The 18,563-nt window shown below is 30.2% G+C and overlaps 1 protein-coding gene across 1 annotated transcript in view; it reads right to left on the bottom strand.

The window, feature by feature from the left end:
• Positions 1-1,054: 1,054 nt before the first annotated feature.
• The window catches only part of LOC107442224 (dual specificity protein phosphatase 1), a 31,953-nt gene continuing 14,444 nt past the window's right edge, over positions 1,055-18,563 (bottom strand). Inside the window, exons 2-3 of the mRNA XM_016055728.4 lie at positions 9,332-9,688; positions 1,055-2,989 (exon numbers count right to left, since the gene is read on the bottom strand). Of these exons, the coding sequence (XP_015911214.1) occupies positions 2,508-2,989; positions 9,332-9,688 (839 nt within the window). The 3' untranslated portion in view covers positions 1,055-2,507. The remainder of the gene's footprint in view (positions 2,990-9,331; positions 9,689-18,563) is intronic.

Raw genomic sequence — 18,563 nt, 5'->3', positions numbered from 1 at the left:
GACGTAGAAAATAAGATAAAAGTTTAAATAAATTGAAAATCCAACTCTTTGACCAAACGAGAAATATTGGTGACGAGACTAGTGTCATTAGTATAACATCCTTAGTTTTAGATTCATTTCAAACGCCATCTAGCGGCTGTTCAAATTTATTGTAAATACTATAGAATGTAATTGGTTCACTTATTTTTGTTAATAATGGGCAATACCCTGAAAATTTAATCTATTCTGCAAATTTTGTACACAGAAAAATCTGGTAACCAAATCATCATAACCAAATTTAAGTTACAATTGTTTGCTTAAGAAATTGATATATTAAAAAAGAAAAAAAATGAAATTTACATCTAAGCTTTACTTTAATTGTTGAATTCGGAAATTAGAATTGAATTCGTAAATTAGAATTGAATTCGGAAATCAGAATTGAATTCGTAAATCAGAATTGAATTCGTAAATCAGAATTGAATTCGTAAATCAGAATTAAATTCGTAAATATTCAATTTAAATCGAATTCAATGATTTAAATTTAATCTAGTTTATCAAATAGGTACTATAGTCTATTTTAACAGATAGTAACAAAAATTATATCAAAAATCCTACAGAAGCAAATAATTAAAAAGAGCTCAATTCGAAAAAATTAAAAACACCTACAAAAACATTCTGTTATCTAATCCCTTCCAATATCACTGAAATTTCTTATCATTTGGTCAAAGCATAAAGCCTGTGTAATAATTAGAAATGCAGATTAGAAGAGTAAAATTGTTTTTTAGTTCTACTCTATTTTATCGTTTAAATAAAAGATGGCTAAATTAACTTAGAATTCGATAATGGTGTAGGGGTACTATATTTGTCTTAAGGAACCTTTAAAAAAAAGAATAGTTTCCAGTTAAGAAAATAATCGTATCTTGAAAAAATTTAGTTTGTCAACCGGACAAAATTTTTAAAAAAATATATAAATGTTAGTATAATATTATGATAAAAGTTAAATGCTTAGAAAAAGTTAGCTTAAAAGTCATCCAAGATACGAAATTTTAAAATTTACTTGGCTTAAGTTCCCAAATGAAAAGAACAGTCATTTGATTTATTCACAAATTACAAATATTTCACAGAATTGTTTTGAAAGATTTTATATTTAATTATCAGAATTTTGAGCATAAAAAATTTAATTTGCAAAAATGTCTGGATAATCTGCAAAAAATTTAAAAATGTATACACTTAAAAATATAATAGTAATTTATAAAATAACAGAAGCTCTCATTTCCACATTTAAAAAGGCACCAGAATTGATGGAATTTCTCTAAACAGCTTTTAAAATTCTCAGACTAGTTCACAGACTAGATAAAATTCAACTACATTCCATAAAAATATTCTAGATGCAATATTACACTGATTCCGAACACACCAATTACATGAATAATTAGACCACACATTTTCCACACACAATATATTCAAGTTTTTGACAGTAAATATATTTACAAATGATGCAATAGTAAACAATCATAGCAGCATTCTTAATTCCATATGCATATTTATAACAGATTTGGTAAAATTTAGTAGTTTTAAAACTATTCAATAGACCAAGATAGAAATTGAACATTGAGATTTCAGCTAAGATATGAGCACTAACATTTTATCATAGCATCAGGATATATTTATCAAAATTTAGTAATTATTTAGATTTATTAGTTTTAATGGTTGACAAAACTCTGCATATTTTCGGAGAAACTAAAATTAGCTTGAAACTTCAAATTATTGCTTTAGATTAATTTGCAACAAAAAACTTGTGCTTAAAAAAATACTTTAAAGGGAAAAAAAATAACTTTCATAGCAAAAATAATATAAATAAAAATTGCTTTATTGTCATTTACAAAAATACTCTTTCTTGGAGCCTTAATTTTTAACTTTATTGAAAGTAAGACATCAATAAAATATTTGGGAAACAATTTAGAAGCCTATTTCAAGGCATCTTAAATAAAATAAGAATGAAGTAATAAAATAACGTTATAGAACATCCTTATGAAAAATTAAATACAATGATGCAACTAAAAAATTTTACGGGCAATTTAAAATATTTTTAAACAAAACTACGATCTGCTTACATTAAAATACTTATGCTTTTTAAAATGCTACAGTCAACTTTCAAAGATTGACAATAAAAATTGTCAAGTCATTTGCATGGAAAAATTTCTTTATATATAAAGATATTGAATAATGTCTCTTTTTTAGTCTCATCTTTGAGCCAAATAAATATGAAAGTTGGAATTATTATAAAGATTTGAAACATTGTTTCCTATACACCAGTATAATTTTCAATGAAGAATATTGCAACTTTTTTTTTTTTAAACTGTAGTGAAGGACTAAAATTGAGTATATACTTCACTGTTTAGAAAAAAGACCTTCATTAAAAAAAATTTCTTGCATGAATTAACAAGTACAAATTGGACCAGATTAGTAAGATTCCCTGATAAGTTCGAACATTAAGTACACTAACACATGCGGAAATGAGTTCACAATCACGTTAAACATGGTGATAAAGTTAATTTATGGCAGGTATCTACAATAACGTTCGAAATGTTGGCAAATTCTTTTTCTGGTAACCCGATAGATGGCGCTGTTGAAGTTATTAGGGCTTCAGCTGTGGAGGCTGAAGAAACTGTTACAAAATCGAATACATTTTGCTGTTTTGCGCCGCAAGACGGAGTTAGTGAATCTGGGTCGGGAGTTGAGGCGACCACCCCTAGTAGGGGTGAACTTGGGGAGGACGAATGATATCGAGATCCATTGGAGGCGAAGATTTGATTTTCAAAAGTCAGGAGTTGGCCCATGAAACTGAAATTTGGAGACACTATCCTTCGTCGAGATTTGACATATTTGTAAGCTTCTTCCATACGAAGGCGTCTGGTAGCCATGAGATAAGCAATGCAAATCGTGGCAGATCGGCTCACACCAGCTTGGCAGTGAACCAGCACTTTACCATTTTGAGCTCTCACTTGATCTAATAAAAATAAAAATAATAAATTGTAAGAAATTGAAACAATATTAATGGAAGCATAATTACAAAAGTACTTTTAAAATCAGCTTACCAATTTTACACAATTACAAACTAGGGCTGGGAAATTAAATAAAATTTTAATAAAAAAAAAGGTTACTAGCAGATTTAGGTAGAATAATCAAAAGCAAGCTTAAAAATTAGGAAACTATTTTTTACTTTCCTCACTGATAGAAGCGTTTATTCAAAAATTTTATTCTCACTCAATCTTATATCTAATTAAAAGAAATGCAACAAAACTATTTTCGGATAGTACTATACTGCGGTAAACGTTTATACCAGGTAGTTCAGCTCTTTGAAAACAAAATTCTAATATTTCATAAGATTGAGACATTAACTAGAAACAATTCTCAAGAACTGTACGATCGATTGTCTTCCAATATTTTAGACGTTTTAATTTAAAATGCACAAAATTACCATTAAAGAATTTAAACATAACAAATTTCAAGACTTCACTTTTTTTCATAATTGTCTCTGCCCTTACCTATACTGGAAGAAAAAAGAACCGTTTACTCAGTTTTTCAAAAGAGTTTTTCAATGTAAAATATTTTGTAATGAGTTTTTAAAGATAAAAATTTGTATAGAGCGTTATTGAAACTATTTGCCCTAAAATGACCCCTGTTTAAAACAGAAAATCCACGATTTTAAGCATTTCAAACTCTTATTAATTAGGTAAATAAATCAAATTAATCATAACCGGTTGATTTAACAAAAATAGACTGGCAACTGGCCAAAATATTTGCCTTTACGGATTGGATACTGTGGTGGTTGAACTAGATTTAAAACTTTTGCGACAAAATTAAATGAAAGCTCGGCGAATAGGGTAGTAAAACGAACGTATCGATTTTTACGCCTGTTTCGCCCCCGCTCAATGAAACTCACTTACAGCGACCTCGCTCTAGATGCAGATATTCATTCCATTCAGTTAAGTTTTCCTTCAAAGTCCTTGCTTTTGGCGACCCTGGCGGTCGTAAACACAGCTAAGGTAACAATTTCTTTATAGAATCTTTAAACGCTTTGCCCACAACTTCTTTTTTTCTTCGTAAAATAGTCTATGATGGTAGTGAAGGGGAAAAAAAAAACTGGAGACGAAAGCAGTTATTTTCTTCAAACTGTTCACGGTCTTAAAGAGGAAAAAAAAAAAAAAAAGCGGAAATTTGGCGATCGTAAAATATTTCATTTGAGGCAGGGGGGGGGTGAGAAACTGGGAAACGTGAGAAATGGGAGCAGCCTTCAGCGATCCTTTTTATCGGAACGATAAAACTTTAAAATACAGTATATTCTCGATATCTCAAAAACCTTGTTATGTCAAAAAATTGTTTTTTCTCCTTGCCATTATATAACCCCCTAATGTTAATTTGAATTCGTACGAAGAATAGTTTCTTCTCAAAATGTTATGGCTAATCTTTTTCGAAACAGAAATTTAATTTTTTCGAAAAAATCATAACGTAAATTTATTGTAAACTTATTTCTTTTCTATTGGACGGCCCAATTGATCTTTTCTTACTTTTAAAAATAAAATTATCATTGCTGTATTTAGACTTATAGTCATCATTACATAATTATTTAATATGTAGTTTTTCTTATGTTTCATGACTACTTTTTAGAGTAGTATTTTAGAACATATTTTTCGACTTCTTAGAACATATTTAGTTCTGAACTTATGATCTCGAAAACTCTGTATCTCGAAATGTTTTTAGCGTCCCTTCAATTTTGAAATATCGAAGAGTATACTGTACTACATATTGAAGTTTAAATGTAATTTCGGAACAATAAAAGAATTTTGTTTAAATAGGAAACCTATGCTCGTAGATCGTATTTTGAAATAAAAGAGCAAAATTATTCTGCTAAACGTGCACAAAAAACTATTGCTCATTTTTACATTCGTTGCGAAGCTTTCACAAAACATTGCTATCAAGATACCAAAACACACCCACTTAAACCCTTTCGAAGGCCGTGGTAAGTATACTTCCCATCCATTTTTAAAGGCCATGGTGAACTTTACCACTTTTAATTTAGAGTAAAGATAAGTAAAAATAAATACTAGCTCAGAATTTTAGTAAAATTAACAGCGGGTATATGCAGACGACTAGGATTAATTTATTTTCAATTAAAGTCTTTAAGGTAAGACCAATAAGACTGTTTTAAATTAAAAATCTTACTGATAATAATTATTCTTCATAAGAAGTTCAATTCAAAGGAGGTCATGGAGTAAGTGATGGGAGGGACGGTGCATATTCACCCCCCCCCTCCTTAACAACTAAAAATACTATAACGAAATATTTCCCCTAATATTTCAGATTTCAAAAAAAGCACGAATCATCGAAATAAATTTAGCAAAGTTAAAAAAAAAAATCTAAGAAATAGAAAAAATAAATTTTGTAGATTTTTTTTAAAACGAGAAATTAAAATTTTTTTAAATCAGACGCCAGAGACGTCCAGTAAAGTTCAAATTAAATTTAAAAAAAAAAAATCTTTTTCTTTCTAACTTTTCTAATCCAATATCAAAGTGCTACTCAAGATTTAAAAAATTATGCTATTGTANTTTAGCAAAGTTAAAAAAAAAAATCTAAGAAATAGAAAAAATAAATTTTGCAGATTTTTTTTAAACGTGAAATTAAGAATTTTTAATATCAGACGCCAGAAACGTCCAGTAAAGTTCAAATTAAATTTAAAAAAAAAATCTTTTCTTTCTAACTTTTCTAATCCAATATCAAAGTGCTACTCAAGATTTAAAAAATTATGCTATTGTACTTATTTCATATATTTCTCCGAATTAAAGAATTCCTTTCCCTGGTTGCAAAAGATTCGGTCTACAATCCTGGCATTGGACTATTTTTAGAGCTCTATCCATTCACGTGCGCCAAGAACGTGCACAATTTAAAATTGCGCCCGTTCGCTAGGGCGCAATCATAGATATCCCACCCATACTCTATAGGGGAAGTCACACTAATCTAAGAGTTCTAAATCAGGAACAGTCTCTTCCGGTACAATGACTAAAAAGCTATAGTCTTCCGGTAGGTGGAGCTTCCTTTTAAATAGAATTCGGAAAAGGGGGTAGTCAAGGTACGCAAAAGGATGAACACACAACTAACTATAATGATGAAACCCCCTTCCCCTTCAAGTCCTCTTTTAGAAAATGTCGTACGACATTCGAAAGGGGACAATTGGTCACACGTGTCCCCCCTGTGTTCTTTTTATACCGCAGAGCTTAACTCTTGGTACAACTTCAAGAGAAATAATTAATGTTTTGAGATACATATGATTAAACATGGAATCATGATTTTGACGACTTATATCCCTAAAAAATACTCAAAATTGCAATTAAAATGTCTTTCAGGGGACAAAAGACCTTGAAAGAGGGGAAAAAAAATTGCAACTTAAAGGGATTCACGCTGATAAAACCTACAGAATTTAAAATATAAATTTTAAAAAAATTTTACATAAATTCTGTTTTAAATCTTCAAATTTAATCTACAGATTCAAAGAACGTGATTCTACACAAGAATAGTTCATGCAAAAAAAAAAAAAAAAGTGGGATTAAAACATTTCCCTTTTTTTCCGAAATTTTTTTTCCTACTTACTAAGAGTAAAAAATATTTGAATTACTTTAAAATAATAAGCCAATATAAAAAAGTTCAATAAAGTAAAAAGTCATAAAAATGCAAGTAAATCTAATACTGTATTCAAGTTTGCTATCGGTCTATAGTGGGATTTTAAACAATTATCTCGACCCGGCCTTATTATTTAGAACATAACTGAAACGACGGTATCTTTATTATAATAAGTTAATAGAACCTATCACTGATTCTCAATATTATTTAAAATGAGAGGAGAGAGGGAAAAAAAAAGAAAAAAAAAAGGGGGGGGACATAATCTTTGCAAAATCTACAAGATAGATAATTAACCAAAAAAATTCCATTGAAAGAATTCAATGCAATCGATAATTTTTACTCATTTATTATAAGCTCGTGAGAATCGAAGTGAAGCAAAATAAAACGATAATGAAAATACGTGAAATCTGAAAGCTGCCAAAAAAATTTACGTTAAAATACTAGCATGGGGTTTCCTCGCGTGCTGTGGCAGGAAGTCGATAGCTATTTTTAATTCCGTCGTGAATCGTTTCTAATTCCGAATATACACTTCCTTCGCCAAGTGTTACGAAACTTGTTTTTGGTTTTAAACTCAAGATGTTTCCCGAAGGTTCAAGGATGAAAGCTTGTGATACATGCAGAGGTTTCAATCTTAAAAGCAGAAGAAAATTTTATAAAAACACGAAAAGTTTGAAATATAGAACAATAAATCACAAAAAAAAAATTCTTTAGGGCATTAAAAAATGTTTAAACACAATTAAAAATATTCCAAAATTAAAATTATAGCAAAGCAACTTTTAAAAATAAATTAAAATATTAAATGAAATAAAAAGATGAAAAAATTTAAATTGGATAATCTATTCTTTGACTATGGATAATTGGTATAGTTTTCTTTATCAGTTTCAGGTTTTGATATTTAGAAACAGCAATTTAGAATAAATGCCGATAACTTCCTCCCTAATTTAAAATTAAATTTCTTTAGGGCGGAAAAAAATAAATACTAATACGTAGGGAAGAATTAAGGGAAAAAAATTAATACGTAGTTTTATTTAATAACCTAAATTACGCATTGAAAAATAAATTAAACATTAAAAAAATACCTTGAAAATTTATTTCTGTTGCAGAAATATGGTTTTATCTATGTTCATAAAAGACGAATTATTTTTAAATATACACCGAAAAAAAAAAAGATATTTGAATGAATTTTTCAAAATATGTATACATCTTTATTATGTTATACAATTAAAGATTTAAGTTTGCGATAAAAATAACTCTTTTTTAAATTGCACACAATTTTATTCGGGTAAAATCAATGTTATCGGATGATATAAATCTCAACGATTCCATTTTGAAATTAAAAATGCTAAGACTTTTCAGTAAAAATTATAAATACTATATTTTTTAAAAGAAAATAAAGACAAATATTTTTTCTTTGAGGCGCGCAAATTTGGACGCAAATTTAAAAATTCGCTTTGAATAAATAGCCCTTTTTAAACATGGCGGTCATTTTAAGAGCTGAACATCCGTGGATTGATAGAATGAAAAGAGAAACGGGAAAGGGATGTTTGCAGAAAGGAGAGGGTTTTTCCTCTCGTTCATAAAATAGTATGCCCCTTATCCTGCGGATATCCGTCATACAACACTATCCGTTAAACATGGACCGCTACAACATTTATTCAGCTTTTTTTTGTTTTATTTTGCCGATACCTATTGTTAACTGGCATTCATTCATGGTCAAGGCAATACGTGATTGTGGAATTAAAACTATGTAACGGCCTTCATTATAGGATGGACAATATCCCAATACGTCATTCATAATAGACAATTAAATTACTGATCATACTATCTTAGGAATATGTACGTATTTATATTTTGGAGAATACAAATATGAATGACTAAATGCAGACGGATCATTAATATTATGTGAGGCTTAATTTTTTTTTTTTACAAAATGCATAGCGGTGTAAAAAAAAAAACGATGCTCTTTTTTATTTTATGTAATTAACTAATAATTGAGAAATATCAAAAATACAGGAAATTTCAAGGATTTTTTATAGTCAATCAAATACAAAAATACATTACTCTGATAATTGTATAATTAAATTAACTAGCATTTATCATTAGCTTTAAATGGACTAACGTAAAATGTTATGCTTAATATGTTTTGGAATTAATTTTGAATAGTAATATGCATTCATTATTGATAGTTATAACATTTTTGAATTTAAAAGTTTAAATATTTATAATTAGAAATATTTAGCAGTAATACTTAAAGACTTAAAGAAGGAAAAACGTATAAAAAAATTTTCCCAATTTCAGGAAATCTAATTAATAAGAGTAGTGCTTTTGATTTAATTAAGAAAAAATCCTAAATCCACTAGTATCCCCGGCAGAATTTGAGTAAAGTAGTTGACATCTACAACTGTGCGATTTTACTTAGCTACCTTGTTACCGTGAATAGAGAATGGGATTTTTTGTTTTTTGGTTAACTCAGAGTTTAACTTTAATATTAGGAAACAGTGCATATTTTTTCACACAGAAGAATTCTAAAAATTGAACTTTCCAGTAGATTTAAAAATAATAAATTATACATACAGTCTGAAAATAAAACTAAATTTTAGATCTTTTTGAATGGCTCTAAAGTAACAAAATTCTAACAGTAAGTTAAAAAAAATAATAAAGGTAAACAACTCACCGATAAATTGGATGGATTCTTGAAAATAAGCCCCAATATCCTCGCACCCAGTATCCCGCACTGGTATGCACTTGTACTCAAACGATTCTTGATACAAATTGGGACAAAACTGCGTCACATTGAGCAGGGCAGTGATGCCCAATTGTTGGAGTTGTTCTTTCCGAGAAGCATCACGGGCACAGCCCAGGAAAAGGTGTGGAAGGATTTCAACAGGTCCGGCCAAAGAGTCCGAAGACAATGGCCTGAACTGACCAGTACCACCAGGACTAGGAACAGGAGAATTGATGGGGGATGGTGTTGCACAAGCAGATTGGAAGACGAGCTCAGGAAAGAGGTGACTGAAAGTTTGATATCCACCTAAAAAAAGAATAGAAAAAAGTAAAATCTGGGCTGACTATGTATTCAAATTCAATAAAAAAAAATAAGAGGCATTTATTAAGATAAATATAACGAAAAATTCATAAAATTTAAATTAAGCAAGGGTCCGCGAATCAGTGACTTAACTCTCTGTCGCAGTTGAAACTTTTAATTATTTTAATATATTTCTGATGGTCTAATTACAAATTTTGGCATTCTTGAATTATAAAAAAACAGTCTAATAGTTAATATATTTTTGATTATATAATATTTTTTTAGTAATACTAAAACATAAAATCCCCAAAGAGTAGTTAAATTTTTTTTTTTTTTCAAATCAAATTTTATCGATTGATTTTGGAAATGAGACATTTTAAATGATGAATAACTGTTTCTCTTAAAGCTAAATAACTGCGCAAACTTTAAAAATTGTTTGAATGATTTTACCTTTAACGCGGAAGACACCGGCGTTTCATGTAGTAATTTATAACCATAATTTATTAAAGTGCTAAATATATCACTTATTTTGACCTAAACACAAAATAACGAAAAAACGTGAAAAATATGCTTTATAAAAATTCTGCGTCGAAGGTTATGAAACTTATACCTATATAATATACACGAACGCCGTTCGCCGAAATTTTGTCGAGGAAAATTTACAACTACTTAAAAAAAAAAAATCTTCAAAAAACGTTTGTTTTTATCAAATTCCCGAAAGGAAAATTTTTTTTACGCCTTTTCCTACCAATACAAACGAGATTTAAAATTACATTCACACGGTTTAAAATGACAGATCGCGATTTCAGATCGCACATCGTATTTTCACGATTTTAAATCAAATATCGCGTTTCGAATTTCACACGATTAAAAAGCTACTATGTATTAAGATTAGAGCTTAACTACAGATCGGAATTAATGTTTACGAGATTTTAAAAAGAAACATCAAGATTCACGCGACTTTTTAAATGTCATGATTCGTATTTGCGTGATTTAAAAAATTACATTGCGATTCATATCCATACAATTTAAATAAAGTATATTATTAAAACGTTGATAACATTTTGTGGATAAATGCATCCTACATACACTTTTTTCTCGCTCAAATTTCAGGTAATTTTTTCTATTTAAAAAGTGTTTTTAAGTTCATGACCATTTTCACTGACCCGTTCGAACTGAAATTGGATTTCTGCTATCAGGGGTCTGTCCAGACATTCCGTAATAGGTCCGTTCTTGTAAAATTGTGAAAATATTGCTCGTAATTTGCGAATATAAAATAAACGTTAAGTCACATTCTTTCAACCAGGGTCCGCTTTTGTGAATTTGTGCAAATAAAGACTTAATTNAGCGATTCAACACATAAATATTTGGTATTTAGCCTATACTGCAGAATGCCTTGAACGCAGAATAATCATTTCGGACGAATAAAGGAAGAAGCGTCTGTCGAAGCCAAAATTTAGTTCGTTTACATCTGTCTTTCTCCCCCCCCCCTTCCTGGGAAGGGTTTATTCGATTAACAAAACAATAATGAGGATAAACAAATTGGTGAAGGGTCCGATTAAAAGATAAAAACGGACCCTTCACAAAATATCTTTCCATAAAAACGGACCCGTCACAAAATTTTTTAACTTAAATTATATTGTGAAGGGTCCGTTTTTAAGTTAAAAAATTTTGTGAAGGGTCCGTTTTTATGAAAAGATATTTTTTGAAGGGTCCGTTAACGGACCCAAATTTCTTCTAAACTGTCCCCTGGCTATCATTAACAAATAAGTTCTTCCAGGTATTTAAATAAAAAAAAATTTAAAAAAAACGGAAACTCTACATCCTACCAATCTTTAGAGAAACTTTAAAAAAAATAAAAAGTTCTGTAGAAAAATGTAAGCTAAACAGGAAACTCTCCGTCATTGAATGGGTGAAGAAAAAAAATTGAACCGGTAGCATCTTAAATCCCGACGCGTGCCGAGGACGGATATGACGTTCGCAAAAAATTGAAGACTGACGTTCAGAGGAGAGGGAAGTAGATTCAGCCTTCTGCTCTTGCATAGACACACATTTTTTAGGTTTTTACAACTTCTATAACAGCATGCGGATTTATTTAGGTCGACGGAATTTTACACCCACACTTTGTTTCACACCGATTGAGAGGGGGAAAAAAAAGCTCAATTCAGCATGAATAATCCCAGACTGTTCTTTAATGAAAAAAATCAGCAAATGCAAAACTAAAAAATAAGCCAAATATCGTTTTCTAGTTCAGTTTGTATAAGGTTTTTTATACTTATAAAATTGGATTACGGGATCCTTTACAGATACATCTTCAAAATTATGCTTTACATTTTAAATATTGCCTTATTTATTAAATATTTCCCAATGACGTTCTTTCCAGAAGTTGTCTTTCTAGAAGGTTCTTTACGTGTGAATACAAAATTATATCCAACACTAAAATTATCAACGGAAAACAAAAATCATTCAATATCTCTTAATTACTATATATGATTAAGGTAAAGGAGACAAATTTTTTTTCATTAAAAAAAAAGATGCATAAAATATTGTAAAGCTCAGAATAAAATGGAAAAATATGTATGTTGCTTGTAAATTTAAAACTAGTCTGAAAGTGCCAGATCTGATACTCAAAAATTCATTAAAAAATCAAATCAAAAACTTAACCTACAATTCCGAAACTAAACCACATTGTTTATTTCGAAAATACAAGAGCTAGTTTTTAAAATTAAAAATATAGAAACATGTTGAGATAAAATGTGTAAAGCATTGGACTACACTCTCCTAAATATTCTGACTTCGTAATAATGACATATTTTCACTGTATCTTTTAATTTTGAAATAAGGGTTGAAATTGTGAAAAATTGCATATCGTTGACACCCCTGTTATTTGGCAGGAGCTGAATTCCCCCCCTTCCTACAACATCGAATCAGCATTTCATTTAGTAAACACTGATAATGACAACCCTAGTCTTATCAGATAAGAAAAACAGCCATAAAAAAAAAAGATTAAACTTATCACCACAACATTTGCTATTAAATACTGTCGTAGATTACAAATTGTAAACACATCACTTCCTGATGCGACGTTCGAAAAGAAAAAAAAAATACTACGAAAGAAACAAGCGAATTTAACTTAAGAAATAAAAACGATCAAGTGTTGAAGGATAACAGCTGATCCGAAGAAAAGATAAACAGGATGCTGGTATACTCTTCGAATTTCGGAGTATGTACAGAATGTTTGTTCTGGAACACCGAAGAACGGAAGTAAATGTACAACAAGCTTTCCGGTTGAACTGAGCATCTTCTAAAATAAAACTCAAGGAGAAGACCATTAAGGCAGATAGGAATAGAATGAAGTTTACGAAACTTGACGTTATTTCTCAAGAACACTTTTAATTCTCTTATTTGTTTTGTCGCCACACTTGGAGATAGAAAATTTTATTTTCGTTCATTATAAACTTTCTTTTTAAAAAAAATCACGCTTCATTAGTAAAGCAATGTACGAGATGAAGATTTTCAAAAATCAGAAGGAAGTAGTGAAGGTCAAGACATCGTGTTTTCCTGCATTATAAATCTTCTGATGAGGGGAGATAAACGTTCTTTTCCCATGATTGTGAGAGGAAATTAGAATATATTAAATATCAACTTCAGTGGCGCGGATTCCTGCGACAAACCCTTCTATTAGGTGCCCACGAAGAGAATGTAAATTCTGATGAGGCAAAAACCTCATTAAATTAAAAGAAAAATATAAGACGGATGCTTATAAAAATTTAAAACCCTATTTTAAAAATCACTTATACGAAAAAAATTTTTTTTTTAATTTTCTACACTATATTCTTTAATGTAAATAATTAAACTAGGGAATAAAAATTCATTATGTTCGAAAATCTTAATTTTTCATAATATATTTAGTTAAAGTGAAGTATTGGCCTAATAAATTTAAATGTTTTAACTAAAATAAAAATAAAAATCTAGACCTAGATTTTAGTCGTCGATTGAACGTAACTGGATGCCCGAGGAAGTTGTTCCCTCCTTAGCGATCAACTTTTATAAAGACGTTACTCTTGGATCTGATTTTTCTCTCCCTTCCTAGGAATCATTGCCAGTTAAAGTTGAAAAATTTTATTATTCCATACTTTCAATCGTAATAAATAATTCTACAAATGTAATCTAAGATTTAAAATATAAATCATAAAGTTATTAACAAAAATAGGATTCACTTTCACAAACCGGCAATTTTATTTTAAAGAGGAAAAATATTAAACTTTTGGCACAATTCAAAACACATTTTACAGGAAAATTATTTTCTTTATAATTTGTCTACAGTGTAATAAACTAGGCCTAATCAAATAGGGTTCCCATTTCATCAAGCTTAAACGAATATAAAAAACGTTCAAGAAATTTAATTTTTCATGTGGATTTCGTATAATTTTAAACTTTTTAAGTACATTTCTTTTCAATGACAACCAAATAACTATAGTTGAGTTGAATTCAATGCAGAGTTAAAGGCTATTTGCACCAAAAACAACTTATTTAAAATAAGGAAATTACTCTTTCTATATTTATGGGGAAAGCCTACAAGATTATATTCAGAGTTGATATATCTCTTAAAAGGCAGGGAGAAAAAAATCAAAATATCTTTCCCCTAATTAAAAGCATGTTATTAAGCGAGCAACTTCTCCAAATAAAAAATAAAGATTAAGCTTACAAAAATATCCTTTAATATTTCACCAGATAACATTTATTTTACTTTGAAGAATTTTTCAAGAATGTAAAAAGAAACAAGTAAATGACACATTTCACATAAAGAATTTTTAAACATTATCTAATGCTCATTAGCACAAATGACGCAAAATTCGAAATCATCTGCAAACATTCTAAAATATCTGACCTATCTGAATGACAGGAAACAATTTCCCAACCGCGGAATAATCGGACGATCAGCAGCAACTTCCTCTGCAGAGTCCCTCCCCCATCTTGGTGGCATCATTTCAATCACTCATTGAGAAATTTTCATCAGACAATGCAGAATGAAGATTCTTAAGAAAATTTGTCAAAGCATTGTTGCCATCGTCAACAAATTAGAGCGTTTCCTTTCTGCTACGTTTGTGCTACCAGAGACATGTCATTAAAATTTCGAATAGTGGGTGGATTTCATTCATTAGAGCATGAATGGCCCGCGAGTAGCAACAAGAGAACAAATAGCGGTATTCGCGTGCTGCCATTCAGACTATTTACATCTAAGAGAAAGGATTTTTCGCTCGTTAACGGTAATGGAATTTCTGGTCATAATGATGAGCCTACTTCGACGTTTATTCATGAAAAACGGAATTGATAACGATCTCAAGAATTCCTTTTAGACACAATAAAAGATATTTTTATGATTAGAAGCATTCTTCCCGTCATTCATACAATAAGATCAGACGATAAGTTTATCTAAAACCATCGCCATTTAAATCATTTTTAACAAATGGCGCACGAAGATAGTATTTCAAATAGGCACCCTATTTTAATTTAAAATTAGTGCAGGAGAAAACTACTCTAAAAATAATTCCACAGAAATAAACACCCACATAAATGGCGTTTTAGAATATGACAAATCGTGACTAAACGAGTAATGACCTTCAAATAATTTGAATGAAGAGTTTATCGGTACTGATCGCCATTTCATTGTCATCCTGTCAGAGAAGTTTCTACTCCATTTTCAAGTATACTAAAGCTTTAATTTGTTCCAGTAACACAAAGAACTAGAGTTAACCTCCGTGAGGCATAAGTCAACTTTGATAGACTCAAAAGATGAAGCAAAAACTAAGCATTGTGAAAGCTTAAAATTTCCGAGCGAATAGAATCTTAATATCGTTTATATTTGCAGAGCGATAAGTTGAATCAAGCCATCTATCAAATTTGTCCTACTTAATTACTCGACATATTATTGTACAATTTGAACAGAAATACGGTTTAAATTAATACTTAAAGTTGCGAACTTGCACGATATGATTTAAAGTACTGTTATGGCACCATTTTACCGAGTAACTACTTTCGATTGCACAATGGAATCAAATATTAGTAAGGGTTTCGACTTCAAAGATTAACGTTTCGTAAGCAATAACTGTTATGACATAACTACAATAGCAAATCCATAAGTTGATTCAAAATAAACTATGTAAAAATAAGAGCTTGATCAGTTTGCTCTGCTGTCGTAAGATGCGTCTTAAATCGAAAATTAGGAGTAACTATCTTAACTTTAAAAAATAAGACTTGAAAAAATATGATAAAATTATAAAAATATGATTAAAAAACATGATCATTTAACTTATAACTTACGTTTAAGTACAGTATTTAAAATACTGCTTCTATAATTGATACAATTAGTACATTGTAATGTGCTTTACTTTTCCCGAAACCATGTGTTCGCAGAACGTAACTAGCAGCGTGAAGAAAAACTCGTCCAGTTTCTCCAGAAGGCTTAATCGTTTTCCCTAAACTATGATATTGAAATATATATTTTATTCTTAAATTAATATGATTCTACATAATTTTGAACGTCATCGTACGTACATTTGAACAAACAAATCCTGACTCGACTCGCACCCAAGGGGGCATATGATTGAATTTTAATATTATGTCCGATAGCCATCAGATTCAATTATGGGTAACGAAATTTAAAAACTTTGGAGCATTAAGGAAATAGTGGATAGAGTAATTTTACTATTTGCTTGAAAATTCTGAGACAGAACAAATGTTGGCAGCTACCTACCCGTTCCTCAATTTCGGGGTCGCTAGATTCTTTTATTCTACAAAATTTATTTTCTACAAACAATTAGTAACCAAGAAACAGGTGTTTTGTAAAAAAAATTTACACGGAAAAGATCGCCACTGAAGTCTTCGCTATAGACTAACAGGGGTCTGTTTAGAAGAAATTTGGGTCCGTTAACGGACCCTTCACAAAATATTTTAACTTAAAAACGGACCCTTCACAAAATGATTTTTCTTTTAATCGGACCCTTCACAAATTTGTGTATCTTCATTATTGTTTCATTAATCGAATAAGCCCTTCCCAGGGCAGAAAACAAGAAAGATGGATGTAAACGAATTAAGTTTTGTCTTCGGCAAACGATTCTTCCATTATTCATCCTAAATGAATATTCTGCTTTCAGCAGTATAGGCTNTGGAAAACATCGCCACTGAAGTCTTCGCTATAGACTAAGGTACTACTTAATTTATGAAACTCTGTTAAAGCCTATGTAACTGCATAGCTTTTAAGCTCTGATAGAGAATAAATATGCATTAGCGATCATTATATTAAAACAAAAATTGGAAATAGTTAAAAATGCTTTTTTCAGTCGATTAACTAAGTCATAAAATTTAATGCCAGAGAAACGAAATGTTAAAACTATGAGCAATATTACTGTTGTTCCCTCACAAATTCGAATTACCTTAAACTTAGCAATTTCTGAAAATAAATATTGCATTAGGCGTTAAAATAAAAAACATCCACACAAAAGTTGGCCACAAGAAAAGTTAAACCCACAACACGGAACCCGGGGGATGAATGACACAAAATTGTGATCAATTATAGATGTACGTCATGCTATGGCAGACATAGCTAGATGATGAATACTGCCTTCAGAGAGGTTTACTACTAATGTTGCATGTCAAAACTAGAATTGATTAACCTTTAGTGACGTTACGGCGTGCGCGTTCGTTCGGCCTTGACCAGGTGTAGGCCGCACGTTTCAGCGGAATTCGCGATCACTATTCACGTTTATTACGTTGACGTAAACAATTTGTCATCAAACTTTGATAAAACGAGAATTTATCAGTTTATTTTTAAGGACTGTTTCGAACAAACTCAAGGCTATGACGATAATAAAAGCGGAAATGATAAAAAGAAAAGAAAACCGCTAAACGATACCAGACATCCACAATGGCCAATTAATGCGAACTTATTCCGTGTTATCGTAATTATAAAGATAGAATCCTCTATTAAAACATCTATATCGCGAAATTTATGAAAAACATTGTAAGTTGTAATTAGCATTACTTACAATGGTTTTCATAAAGTAGCGATAACAGTTTTCATTTAGTCGCGAGTCATTTTAAGAGAATATTGGATCTATCAACAGAACATTTTATTTTTATTTGGAAATTGAGATCTTACTTTAAAGACTGAGTTGATATTGTGTAACGCTAAAAAGTTATAACTAAAACTCATTGAAAGTGTTTCAAAGACTGAACAGACCATTGGTTTTTATCACTCATTTTAACACAAGAATCACGAATAAATTTTAACAAATCTCCAATATATGTATGTATCTCCAATATATGTATGTATCTCCAATGTATTCAGTATTCTCGAAAAAGGGACCTTTCGCGAAATTCCCAATAACATTTCTAAGGAAAAGAGTAAGAAAGACTAAATTTTTAAATCTTCATATCATTGAATTGATTAGAAAAACAGCAATGGACATTGAAAGTATATGACCAGACATAAGTAACCAAAAAGTTTGGAAAACGTCAAACATCTTTAGAAATACGCATCGGATTATAAATCTGAAAATTACACAAGCAAAACATTTTTAAAAGATGTAATTTAATGTGTAACAAACTCAGTCCCTCAGTCTTGCCTCCAAACAACCCCCCATTTTCTTTATACTACAAACATGTATTGTCCAGAAAAAAGTACCTAAATTTAAACTACAGGTCATTGTTGGTTCAAATATAGCGACAAAAATGCAAGATGAAAATTCTAAAAAGGATATATTCTTGTCTGATCTATAAAATGTGAGTAAACATGTTTGATAATTTACGAAAACTTATCTAATGGCACCAAATTAGTCCCCACCCCCCTAGAAGTTATCCCAGCCTCATAGGTTGGGGT

This window comes from Parasteatoda tepidariorum, chromosome 2 (assembly GCF_043381705.1).
Source record: "Parasteatoda tepidariorum isolate YZ-2023 chromosome 2, CAS_Ptep_4.0, whole genome shotgun sequence".
Taxonomy (NCBI): Eukaryota; Metazoa; Arthropoda; class Arachnida; order Araneae; family Theridiidae; genus Parasteatoda; species Parasteatoda tepidariorum.
Note: the sequence above shows the minus strand (reverse complement) of the source record. Positions and strands in the feature narration are given on the sequence as shown.